The sequence below is a fragment of the Loxodonta africana genome, chromosome 5 (genome assembly GCF_030014295.1).
Source record: "Loxodonta africana isolate mLoxAfr1 chromosome 5, mLoxAfr1.hap2, whole genome shotgun sequence".
Classification (NCBI taxonomy): Eukaryota; Metazoa; Chordata; class Mammalia; order Proboscidea; family Elephantidae; genus Loxodonta; species Loxodonta africana.
The window spans coordinates 64,393,001-64,406,018 of record NC_087346.1 but is presented as its reverse complement, the minus strand read 5'-3'; the positions used below and the strand labels follow the sequence as shown (position 1 = coordinate 64,406,018).

General features: G+C 42.0%; 1 protein-coding gene across 3 annotated transcripts in view; it reads right to left on the bottom strand.

The window, feature by feature from the left end:
- The window catches only part of PPM1K (protein phosphatase, Mg2+/Mn2+ dependent 1K), a 30,523-nt gene extending 17,937 nt beyond the window's left edge, over window positions 1–12,586 (bottom strand). Inside the window, exons 1-4 of one of the 3 annotated variants that reach the window (XM_023553263.2) lie at window positions 12,250–12,586; window positions 5,273–5,387; window positions 4,250–4,765; window positions 2,701–2,801 (exon numbers count right to left, since the gene is read on the bottom strand). In XM_023553263.2, coding sequence (XP_023409031.1) covers window positions 2,701–2,801; window positions 4,250–4,689 — 541 coding nt within the window. In that variant the 5' untranslated portion in view covers window positions 4,690–4,765; window positions 5,273–5,387; window positions 12,250–12,586. The remainder of the gene's footprint in view (window positions 1–2,700; window positions 2,802–4,249; window positions 4,766–5,272; window positions 5,388–12,249) is intronic. The other 2 variants (XM_064285577.1, XM_003414085.4) reach the window with 2 other exon arrangements.
- Between the last annotated feature and the right edge of the window lie 432 nt (window positions 12,587–13,018).

Genomic DNA, 13,018 nt, shown 5'->3' with positions numbered 1-13,018 from the left:
AGGCATGGTGGTCCCTGCCCTCAAACTGCTCACAGGAAGGGTTGAACAGGAGGGAAAATGGGGCTGATAAGAAAAGGTCATCATGACGAGAAAAGGTGGAAGACACCTGGAGAGGGCAAACTGCACTTACTTTACAATTTTGTTTACCTAGCATTGGCCCTATTTATAACTATGCTGAAAAGAATACTATCCACTCTTATAATACTGATACTGCTTCAGTTCTTACTAAAAATTAGGGGGGAAAAGGAGACTATTTAAAATTTAGATAATAACTTGAAAATCTGAAATGGCATACATTTTTATTTTAATCCACATATTGAAAAGTTAAATGACATATAGAACTTGATCTTTAGTGGCTTTAATATATTTGATAAAACAAACAAACAAAAAAAACCCAAACCCACTGCCGTCGAGTCAATTCCAACTCATAGCCACCTTATAGGACAGAGTGGAACTGCCCCATAGCGTCTCCAAGGAGCACCTGGTGGATTCGAACTGCCTACCTTCTGGTTAGCAGCCATCACACTTAACCACTACACCACCAGGGTTTCCATTTGATAAAATAGGCCCCAAATATCAAAAGGTAATTTTTGCCATCTTTGAAAGCTTCAGCAACTTATTAAGAATAAATTTTAAATTGTTCCCAAAACAGTAACTAAAAAAACAAAAAACTGCAGCATAATTGACCTGTAAGAGTATACGCATAATAAGATTTCACAATAATAAAGTCATTATAGAACTTTTATTGTGCAGCAGCACAGTAAGCATCATTCTGTCTCGCTCCATTATGCTCACAAACTATGGCCACTAAGTGAAAAATATATATATTTTTAATCTCATGAAAGTTCCAGGAGCATTACTTCAAAACATATGATGAAGAAATTAAATAAATACATTTTAATTCCACTATTAGAAATGAATTAAATTTTTACCATTAATTTCTTTGCACAACTGTCTGTTTATGTGAGAAAGGCATCTTTACAAAGTTTCTTTTAAGGTAGGCAAGTTAAATCAATTTTCTCCCTAAGCTCAAAATTATCTTTAATTATAATTTATTATTTAATAAATGAAGGCCGTCCTCTCATAGTTTACCCTGATCGTTCCTACCATTGACTGTTTTAAGCATCTGGGCCCATTATAGTTTTTCAAATGGACTGACTGCACCCATGAAAGGTAAATGTTTTTGGTTGTTGGCCACACGCCCATGATAAACTTGAAGCTTCTCTTCTGAAAACCTTGCTGAATAAGCTGTACCTGCTGACAAAGCAGCTGTTTACACACCACCAGTGTAATAACCCACATACATGGTGTGAGATACAGCCGGACTCACAGCAACCTGGTTATCAATGAAATAAAGAGCATACCAAATTTGGAGAGCTATAAAAATAAACCTATAAGAAAGCGTTTTAATTTCCTTTTCCTCTCCATGTTTTATCTTGCCCTTTAGGAACAAGAGCGACATCTTATGCATAAAATTTACCCTCTCTCCCGGTTGAGAGGGGAAAAAAAATCCAAGGAAATGAAGAAGAGATAATGGGCCTGAATAATACACTAGAAAATAAATCCCTAAACAAAGGAAGAGCTGCTTTCCTGAGAAGTAGGGAGCAGGAAAAACCTCAAGATGGCGAATCTAGCCATCCCACAGTCCCCTTCTCCAATTCCTTAATTAAATATGCCAGTGGGAGAGGGTACACAGGGCACCAAAGACCCCATCCCTAACTCTGCTGCTGACCATTACCTCTCTTTGAGCTTCAGTTCCTTATCTAGGAAATGGGGAGAATTTCCATTCCTACCCATTCCAACAGAAATTTGTGAAAATGACATTTTTGTGGTACACTTTGACCTCCTTTAAAGAAAAGGATGAACCAAACACTGATTAACATTATTACACGGTTCCTTTTCAGATCAGGTCTCCATGCACACACTAATATGGTCACCGCAGAAATTTTAAGATTAACTTTATGACCAAAGATTTTGGGACCAGCTCACCAGAAAACATTAGCTGTATTTTCCTGAAATGCTTTTGATAAATTTAGTAAAAGCTAGAAACATTTTACTTTCAAAATTGAAGGAAATGTGGTACATTAATTTTTAAATTCAGCTGGTATGCCCTGTATTAACATATGAAAACAAAAGTATCACTGGCTAAAGGAAATCTGGAAGATCAAGCTTTTTTTAAGGATGGAAAATATCTTCTAATTGCAAATGAATGCATATTAGCCATTGGCCCTTTCTATTTAGGATGGATTAGCATTTTTCTTCTTGTCTGTGCCATTCCTGCCCTCTCTAGATAGGATAAGCCTATAGTTTATTTCAGCACTTTCTCACCGGGCTCATTTAGTAAAAATAAACCTTCTTGTAGTATGGCCATCTTGTCCACTAAAATAAGCAATCAAGCAGATTAAAATTTTCTTTAAATCCTTTTAAAATTATAATCCAATATCAAAGTAAATTATTTCAAAGAAGAGTTTCAGAGCTTATCTTTCTGAAAACTTCTCCAATATGTTTCATTTTAAAGTGAGGTACAGACATCAGTTTGGATTCCCAAAAAGCATTTAAAATAATTCTTCACATGAAATAATCATCTACATAAGTATCCTTACAATTAAGCACACATTAAAATTCCCAACCCAGCCTAAATTGTTTCCTTTTTACCCCGCCACTCCAAAAGGCCTTGAGAAATGTGATTGTTTTACATACCATCAGCAGACAGGTGGGCGTGCCTCGAAAAGGCTTTATCTATTTCTAGAAAAGCCATGGTCAGCAAAGATTCCAAGTTCTTCTCCTTAGGAAGCAAATCCCTTTGTGGGGAGGAAAAAAGAGTTCCAATCATTTACAATGCTTTTTTTCCACCTTCCTCATAGTTACTCTTACCTAGTTACTCTTACCTAGAGGAGTCATTCCACAGAATCCACAACTTGGCTTTCCTTTCAGGTGCTTAAGACCCACTGATTCAAGGCTTTTTATTGAGTACCTATCAGGCACTGTGATAAGCCTTTGTTGTTGTTAGCTGTCTTGAGTCAACCTCCTGACTCATGGTGACCCCATGCACAACATAGTTAAATGCTGCCTGGTCCTGTGCCATCCCTGTGATCAGTTTCAGTTCGGGCTGTTAAGACCCACCAGGTTTTCAATGACTGATTTTTGGAAGGAGATTGCCAGGCCTGTCTTCCTAGTCTGTCTAGGTCTGGCAGCTCTGTTGAAACCTGTCCAGTATCATAGCAGCATGCAAGCCTCTACTGACAGACAAGTGGTGGCTGTGCATAAGGCACACTGACTGGGAATCGAACCAATGTGTCCTCTATGCAACCCTGGAGCCCTGGTGGCACAGTGGTTTAAGAGCCTGGTTGCTAGCCAAAGGGTCAGCAGTTGGAATCCACCAGCCGCTCCTTGGAAATCCTATGGGGCAGTTCTACTCTGTCCTACAGGGACCCTATGAGGCAGAATCAACTTGATGGCAAAGAGTTTTTTTTTTTTTAATGACAGCGCTGGAACCCTAGTGGCACAATGGTTAAGAGCTCAGCTGTTAACCAAAAAGTCGACAGTTCAAATACACCAGCTGCTCCTTGGGAACCCTGTGCAGTTCTATTCCTCTGTCCTATAGGGTCGCTATGAGTTCAAATCGACTCAACAGCACACAACAACAACATAAATAATTAATACGAGGGAAGACAAGAAATGGTTACTTGGTCCAACTCTGTCACATATTTTCCCCCTCTTTGAATTCTAGCAGTAGGGTGATATATCAAAAATGCATTCATAATAATTGGAGTAAATAAATATTTAAAGTACTCCAAACCACCTGCATTAAACACATTTCTCCCACGCTAATGCCAGTTTAAAAAGTCAATTATTCAAAGCTATCCACACCACTGAAAGAATAATTACCGTTTATTAAAACACTATGTGTCCTGCACTGATAAGAGCAAATGCTTCTCCTACACTATCTCATGTACGTTATGTAATTTGCTTGAAATAATCACAAATCAAGTGCTGTAAATTCTGGTCCACACTTTCACCAGGGGAGTTGTTCAAAGGCACATTTCTGAAATGATCATTGCAAGTTAAAGCAGCTTCTCTTTTATCGTCAACAATAAGCTGGAAAATGGGATTTTTAAGCTACAGCTTGTTCATAAAGGGACAGTAGAAAACCACTCAAACAGCTACACTTCGAAGACTCAAAGTTGAAAGTTTACAACATAAGCATAAAGCAAACCACAAACTCCAGAGTGGAAGTCACTGTACGTACATAATGCATTTCTCCATGTGGGTGTGACAGAAATCAGCGGCTGCAGGTCCCCCATGCCCATCATACACTGCAAAGTACAGGACCTCCTCTGTTAACTGAGCAAAGCCAAAACGGTCTTCATTCTCTTTCCGTTTGCCAATCTGCGAGGCGCAGCCCACCTTTTCCAAGCTGATTTTGGGAATTGGCTTGCCATACTTAATGCTGGGTGGCAGCAGAATTGGTTCATCAATGCGGTTATCCCAGATCCCAAAACTGTCCCAGGTGGCTGGACGCCCACTACCGTCTGGGTCAAACCGAGAACTCCTGGGCTCTGAGGTGGAGCTGTGGCATGTGGGCGTCACCAGCCAGTCGTCCTGCAGCAGACGGGAGCTTAGCAGCACTCTCCTTCTCACCTGGTTACCGCCACTTCTAACCAAAGTAATTAAGGCAGCTGTTGACATAACTCAGCTCCAGTGGACTTAGTAATGGGGGAAAGGTCAGTAGAATAACGGAATCTCTTCAAGAAAGATGATGCAACTGGGTAAAAAAAGGAGGAAGGCTCGTCAGTAATTTGGCAGAAAGATGATGCAACTGGGCTCGTCAGTAATTTGGCGTAACTCATATGTCATTGTTATTAGTTGCAACTGAGTCGATTCCAACTCATGGCAACCCCATGTGGACAGAGTAGAGCCCCGTTCCACAGGGTTATCAAGGCTGTGACCTTTTGGAAGCAGACCACCAGGTCTGTCTTCTTAGGGTGGATTTAAATGGCCAACCTTTCAGCTAGTAGTCAAGCGCTTAACCGTTTTCAGCATCTGGGGATATTACCAAAAATGAAGGCTATAAAGGATCTGATATACTATGTGTTTAGCCAGTGTGGTTTTCAGCAGCCTACTTCTAAAAATAGTGGCTAGTATATGGATCAACTTACCTACCCCACTTTAAAAAAAAAAAAAAAACCACAGGGTTCAAATTCCATAAAAATTTGACACTGTGTTACATATCATATAGAACAGCACTTCTTAAACTTTAACATCCAATCACCTGGGGAATCTTGTTAAAATGCAGATTCCGATTCAGCAGGTCTGAGGTGGGGTCTGACTTTCTGATGTCTAATAAGCTTCCACGTGATGCCGAAGCTGCTGATCTGCAGGCTATACTTTGAGTAGCAAAAACAAAGAATGCAGGGGTAAACAAATATTCTTCCCCTCATTAAATCTATTGCTCTATAGAAAAGGTAAGGCCAAAATATAATAACAACAAACTCTCTTATGAGAGGTAGAAATAAAAGAAAGATAAATAAGTGGTTAATAGAATATTTATGATAGTCCTGATCACAAAGAATGGCCACGTTTCAGCAAAGACAGAATCTAGGATCTAAGCTTTTTGTTTGTTCTAAGATCTCTCAGCTTATTAAGAGTTTTACACACTAAATTACCACGGTTAAAAGAATGTGGTTCATGCAACATCCTCATAAGCATAGAGATAAGCCGGTTCTGATGTTTCTCTTTGTGGTAGACACACACGGACTTTTGGGAGGTGTGTGTGTGATTTCAGGAAATGAGTGGCACTCTTGTGTGTCAAGCAGCCCTGAGTTCCCCGTAACTGACCTATGCACTTACACTAACAGCTGCAGCTCCCCTCCTCCAACCCAGGAGCCCACCCACACCTCTCCCACCATCGCTGACATCTCCAGCAAAGACAGCATCGGAGCCTACACTTCTTTGAAACCATTACTCTGCAAAACTTGAAGTGAGAAAGGTGACTCTGCCATTCCCCAGCACCTCCACTTCCGGACTCCGCCCCAAAGCTCAACCCTAAAGCCTCCCCGGCAGTGTTGTCAGGGGGTTCCTATCCCCTGCAGGGTGGGCTGTGTTTCTGGCAGTTTTCCATACAAAGGTTTTAAGCACAAATTCATCTCCATAGTACTTTGTTTGCTTACATTAAGAATGAAACACCAACTTGAGAAGATGGCATAACGTTAAGATTTGAAAATGATGGTATAGAGGATATGTAGTCTTTGTTGGTGGTTAGTCTTTGTTGTTAGCTGCTATGGAGTAGCCTCAACTCATGGCCACCCTATGCACAATTGGATGGAATCATTGTGATCCATAGGGTTTTCACTGGCTGATTCAAGTGTTATATTATTTTCAATTCTACGTTTGAATTGAGGAGCAGTGGTTAAGTGCTCGGCTGCTAACCGAGAGGTTGGCAGTTCAAATTCACCAGCAACTCTGTGGGAGAAAAGACCTGGTGATCTGCTCCTGTAAAGATTACAGCCTAGGAAACCATATGGAGCAGTTCTACTCTGTCCCACAGAGTTGCTTATGAGTCAGAATCGACTCGACAGCAATGGATTTGGGTTTTTGGGGGTGTTATGTTTGAATTATTTCACAATAAAAAATAAGCTTGAAAAAATATATCCGCCCCCCTCTCCCGGCCAAAAAGCTCAAAAAGCCCAGATGGAGTATCTGTACGAGAAAATGCATTACAGATTTTAAGCGATCTTTTCAAATAAACTCTGGGAAATCAGTTTAGCTATGTGTATGGGTCACTACTCCTTCCAGTGGGTAAAGCAGCTGAAAAAGGGATGACGTTCCAAAGAATACCCTTAGTTAGATTATTTAAGCAATAAAACACATATTAGCCTTGCCATCAGGGAATTTAGAATAAAGGTAGTCCCACAAACAATGTATCGCAAAAGATTTAGGGGACCATCTTTTCTTGGCCTCTAAGATCAATCATAAAAGACTGAAATTCACTTCTTTTTAAAGACAATATCTGGGGGCTAAGGGAAGGGAAACAGCATCTCTGGTTACTGCTTTAAGTGAAACATCCAGTCAATTATCAAAAAGAAATAAAATGAGGTGTGTGCTCATCTACTTCTGATGGAAGGTTTTATTTTATTCAGCAACAATATGTCAACTGTAGGTAATTACCTATAGTGAAGTTTCAAACTGTAATATAATCTAACAAGTAATAGAAGTAAGTACTAATCATTGGTGGAGATAATTCACAAAGTAGCTTTATGCCATATAGATTTAAAAAAAAAAAGACTTTAAATAAAAATGTTTTTTAGAAAACACATTCGTATTTGAAGAGTGCAGCAGAGATAGCAAAGTAATACTCTTTTTTCCTGAGTCTGAAAGCATGCACCTACTTCAAACAAGAGTACTAGAATTACAAACAAATAAATATTAAGTAATTTTTTTCTGCAGCTCTTCTAGGATACTCTTGTCTTTTTTTTGTTTTTCTTTCTACCTTCTAAAAAAGTAGAACTGCATTCTTAGCACGGAGCAAATATCCACTGGAAATATTATCGAAGGATGAGATAAAATGCAAGTTGGGCAGTTTCTTTAAGCCTCTGTATACCAAAATCAATCATCAACCTGGCCTCCTTCCTCATTTCTTGCCTGTACAACCATCTCATAAAGTAACCAGAAGAGTCACAGGAAAACTACTTTAAGGCATGTTATTGGCAGAGATGAAATTCCAGCTAATTACACAGTCAATACTACGAAACTAGGTCAGCAAACTACGTCAGCACCACTTACGCCAGCTGGATTCAATCTCCTTTTCCATAGGCAATATCACTAACTCCTATTAATTGCCCTTCCCCCATATTCCCAAAGAAACTATTCAAACTTGACCTTTGTTCCCAAGTTAAATAACAACTTTAAGTTAAACCTCCACAGGAAGAAATTTTTTTTTTTTTTGAGGTTCAAACAAAACTGGCCATCACCTGGAATCACAGCCCCCCAGCTGCCCATGGAACACTAACTAGTGGGCAAAGGAAAAGAATCTGTGATGGAAAAAATGACAAAAACTTAAAAAAAAAAAAAAAAAAAGCAATCAGTGTTCTTGATAACAAAAAAGAGTGGACAGCAAACTGACAAAACACCTAAGAACTGTCTTTATTAACTGTTAGTTCAGCAATTATAAAGAGGGTGACTTTATCATTCCACAAACTGACAAACACAGTTATTCCGGAATCTTTTTGAGTAAGCAGGAGAGGCTTTATGGCACTCTCTCAATCTGAAATAAAGGTTAGCTTATTTTTATAAACTATTTTAACATTTATATCTGATCTTTGGAAGTCAAAGCCACCCAAAAGAGTCAAAGGGCATATATAATTGTGTTTGAAAGCCATTTGAAAACACAAAATATATCAAAAGTTAATGAACTAAGCACAAGAATACAGCATGCCATATAGCATATTCTAGTAGTGAAAATAAAATTTAAAGACCATGCTAAACAAGAAAGTAAAGATAAATAACTTGATTGGAATCCTAGCTACATAAAAACATAGCCTAGGTTATTTCTGTGTTGTTAGTTGCCGTCATGTCCACTCCAAATCAGGACAGCCCCAAGTGTGCAGAGCAGAACTGCTCTGTGAGTTTCCAAGGCTTTGACCTTTCGGAAGCAGACCATCAAGCCTGTCTTCTGAGGTACCTCTGGGTGGGCTTGAACCGCCAACCTTCCCACTAGCAGTCAAGTGCTTAACTCTTTGTACCACCCAGGGACTCCATGGTTATTTCTATAATCAGCTTAAAATATATTGAGTCAGTAGTCCGAAGGGAAAACAATGGACGATCATCTTCCACCTAGACTGAAACGTCTTCCATATTACTTTTTATTCCCCAATCAAAACAAAAATGCATGGGTCACAATGTACTTCGGCCACATGAATTTTTTAAAGGCATGTGTATGTTTATCCGTGTGTGCATACACACCCCCAAAACCTATGAAAATCTGACTCATGGCGACCCCATGCGTGTTTCAGTAGAACTGTGCCCCATAAGATTTTCAATGGCTGATTTTTGGGAAAAGGACAGCTAGGCTTTTCTTCCAAGTTACCTCTGGGTGGACACTGCCCACCTTTTGGTTAGCAGCCAAGAACTTAACCCTTTGCATCACCATGGAACTCCAGCTAAAACCTATATGTTCTATATATCGTCAATAGAGAAACATCTGAAAAAGAATTTCCTTTTCATCTTGATTTGTGTAACCAGGTCTTCCCCCCTCCTTCCCTCCTCGATGCTTTAACCAGTTAATCCCCTACTCTAAGGATCTGACACAGGATACAGGCAGTAGGACAGAGTTGATAATTCTGGTTTGATAATTCTGACTGGCAGGGTGATTCTCAGCACCCACAGTATGCACAGAGATTCTATGTGAGACTCTACATATAGTGAAACCCACATGCTGACACAGGAAATCTCAGGACATGGGCATTAGGAAGAAAGGGAATAAAACATTTCGTTTGTAGCAAATCATACTTAACTTGAAAGAAAAGGGAGAGAGGGGGAGAGGGAAAGACGGAGAATGGGAGAGAGGGAGAGAGAGAGGGAGAGTGGGAGAGAGGGAGAGAGAGAAAGAGAGGGGGAGAGAGAAAGAGAGGGAGAAAGAGAGAGAGAGAGAGAAAAGAGAGAGAGAGAAAGAGAGAGAAAGAGAAAGAGAGAAAGAAAGAAAGAAAGAAAGGTGGGGGGCTGACGCCATAGTTTACGGCTATAAGATCGCTATGCCAATTTTATTTTTTTATCTTACTCCATTTTATAATCCTTCCTTGGTTTAAACAGCTCAGAGCTCTCCAAATTTATTTTTAGAAAAATGAGGCATTGCCTCTGGCAGGAGGGTGGATTTGAGATTTCAGTCAAGCTGCTCTTGAGATGTTGAAAGCAGATCAAAAGGTCAGTTTATTGTTGCCATTTTAAGTACATGCCAAAATTATTAAAGAGAGTTCTACTTTGTCCTATAGGGTCGGCAACGGGTTTGGTTTTTTGGTTTTAAGGATCAGTACTACTGAAACTTGCTTAGATTCATCCCTCTAGCAAAACAAGTTTAAGAAAGTATTCCTACCTGCCCATTTTAAAATGGCACTCAGGTACCGTTACATGAAGAGCTTCCACATTGGAAATACAAGGGAATTTCTAAGAGTCTTGAACCAAATACCCCTGGTCTAAGAAATGAACTTCACAAATATTTCTCTACTGACACAAATGTTTCCCAATAAATCCAAATGATATGAAAACCTCCAGAACATATTTCAGTAAGTTTGGATCCCAATATCTTCTCTACCAGCGCTCTGCTGGGAGGAAGGGAAAGAAAATGTACTAGTCTCCCTGAGAGAAAACTGAAAACAAGCAGCATCAACAATCCCTGAGTGAAAAAAGAAAACAACAGCAAAACCCCAAGGGACTCGCCCTAGGTTTGATAGAGAAATGCTTTCTTTAATGTGAAAAGTATTCATTATTACAATTCTGTAGATATCTTTTAAAACATTTTAGTCAATGTGGACACAAGACATAGACCATATTCCAAACCTGTAACTTTATACTTGAGTGAATTATTTTCCCTTACATTCTATTCTACGTTACCAACACTCTCCTCTCTTCTTTTCATTTCACCACGACTCCAGTTGAGGGAGGTGTGTGTGTGTGTGGTGGTCGGTAGAAAGTGACGCTGGAAATTTATCACTCAAAAAATTATAACTAAGTTCTGCTTATGGTGATGGAAAATTTGTCAGTGACTATTGGTGATGATTGTACAAAATGATTAATATAACTGATGTCACCAAATTGCATGAAAAATGCTGAACTGGTAAATATTGGGTTATATATAATTTTACAATAAAAAAGTTAAAAAAAAAAAAAAAAACCCAGTGCTGTCGAGTCGATTCCGACTCACAGCGACACTGTAGGACAGAGTAGAACTGCCCCATAGAGTTTATACCTAAGTTATTTTATGATACAGTGGTGCATCTGTTCTTTTCCAGTTTTTATACATTTAAGCAGACACACATTGAAACACATTTACTCACACGCTTCACCCTTCCTTCTGCCACAGGAGCACGACTAGCATACCACAGCACCATTACAATCTGTCACTTCAGTCGCTTATTCTGAAGCCGCCTGACAACCTCATTCTTTCTACCTGCAGTGTTGGAGGGTGCAAAGAACTGTGGCCTTGTTGCACATTCCCAGTCTCAAGCTCAGAACGCCAGTGGAGCTTTAGACACTCGAAATTCCCTGGCTAGGTCCACCCGGAGCATCATCTTTGTCACCTGCTGTGAATTCTCTAATCTACAGAAAACAACTGCTAAAAAAAGACAGCGGCCACAAGGCCTTGTGATCACAGTTGCTCTCCTGGCAAAGCAAAACCCAAGCCCTCAGATCAAAGCCAACAAGGGCTCTGCATCCTTCTTTATACCGATCCCCTGAAAAGCCCATCCTCTGGGAGCTTCAGGATCCCGGGCTCGTGGCCGTAGATTCTGGCCGTGGCAGACGAGTGCGATGCAGGGCAGGAAAAACACCCTCCAGCCCGTGCAGCGCGCCACACTTGCAGACGGCTCGGTTCTCCCAGGACCTTCCGCCGCCGGGTCTCCGCCTCCCAAACTCTCGGTCTGCGCACAGATCCCGGGTGTCGCCACGTCTCCCTCGCTGGGGCGGCAGCTGCGGCGGCGCTGCAGCGCTGCTCCCGGCAGCATCCTCGCCTCCCGGGGCTTGGAGCAGGGCGCCCGCGGGGCCACGCTGGAGGAAACACAGGCGGGAGGGACCAGGCACCTCCTGCTTCCTTTCCATCCTCCTTGCCTCCCTCCCTCGGACTCCGGGAATCCCCGCCTCGCTTTCACCTTCCCGCTCTCATTCCCACCCCGGTCCACCCCACCTGCTCGGGTTGCACAGCGCGCACCTTCAAAAGCGGTCAAGTTCAAGGCCCAGCGCGGATCTCGGCAGGAAACGCCTTTTCCCGGCTGCACCGCCAGGGTGGGCCCCACCGCGACCGGCTGCTGTTGACTTCCGAGGGGGGAAGAGAGCGGCGCACAGAGAGCACGGAGAGCCTGACCGTGGGGCTTGCACCGATGGGTCTGGGAAAATTAAACCGTTACCCCTCCCCTTTCCCCGGAAACCTTTCTCCGTTTACTCTCCATTCCCGGGGCCGGGGCCAGTGAGATGCGACCCCAACAAATAACATCAACTGTTAACCAGAAATAAATGAATTAATTGCACTCTCTAGTCTCTTACCTCGTGATGGTTACGTTCCTGTAAAATTTTTAATAAGATAATGGAGGACAAGGGAGGGGCTTTCTTGATCGGTAAATATAATTGCCTTCTCCGATGTTTCTGACCTCTGGAGCAAGCAGCTAGAACCGCAACTGCCTTCTCTCCTGGAAATCCTCGAAAATTTTTCGGCGCAGTTGGCCAGATGGAGAAGGGAAGTCTGTTCCCGCTGACTGATAGCAACCCTCTCCAATCCGCGTTTGGCGGGTGGGCGCGGTGGCCTCTCTGGCCCTCGATCGCAGCAAATTACAGGCCCCGATGGAACGAGCCTCCTCGCAACTGCAATTTGACTTTGCAGACTTCTTTCACTGCAGAGCGACATCGACCTTGGCCAGTAGCAGCTGGCGGTGGCGCCCCTCCCTCCGGAGGGCCTGGGGACGCCGACCAATGAGCGGGTGGGCGGGTGGGACCGCCGACTTGGCGCTGCGCCTGGCGGTAGGTGAGGGGGTGTGTCACTGCGGCCGAGGGGGCGGGGTTGTGGTAACTAGGAAACCGAGAAGGGATTGCCAACCCTGGCCTGAGCTCGAAAAGGTTCTGGTTTCGTGCCCTTTGAAAAGTTCGCAGTCCAGCGTTTTCTTCAAGACTGAATAGGCATCTTGTGATCCCTTAGAAGTGTCTATTCATTAACTCGACAAGTGTTTCTATATTTATGGAGGACCTTTCACGTGCCAGACGCTGTACCAGGCACTGTTGTTGTTGTTAGGTACTGTGGAAAATTACAGCAACCCTATGT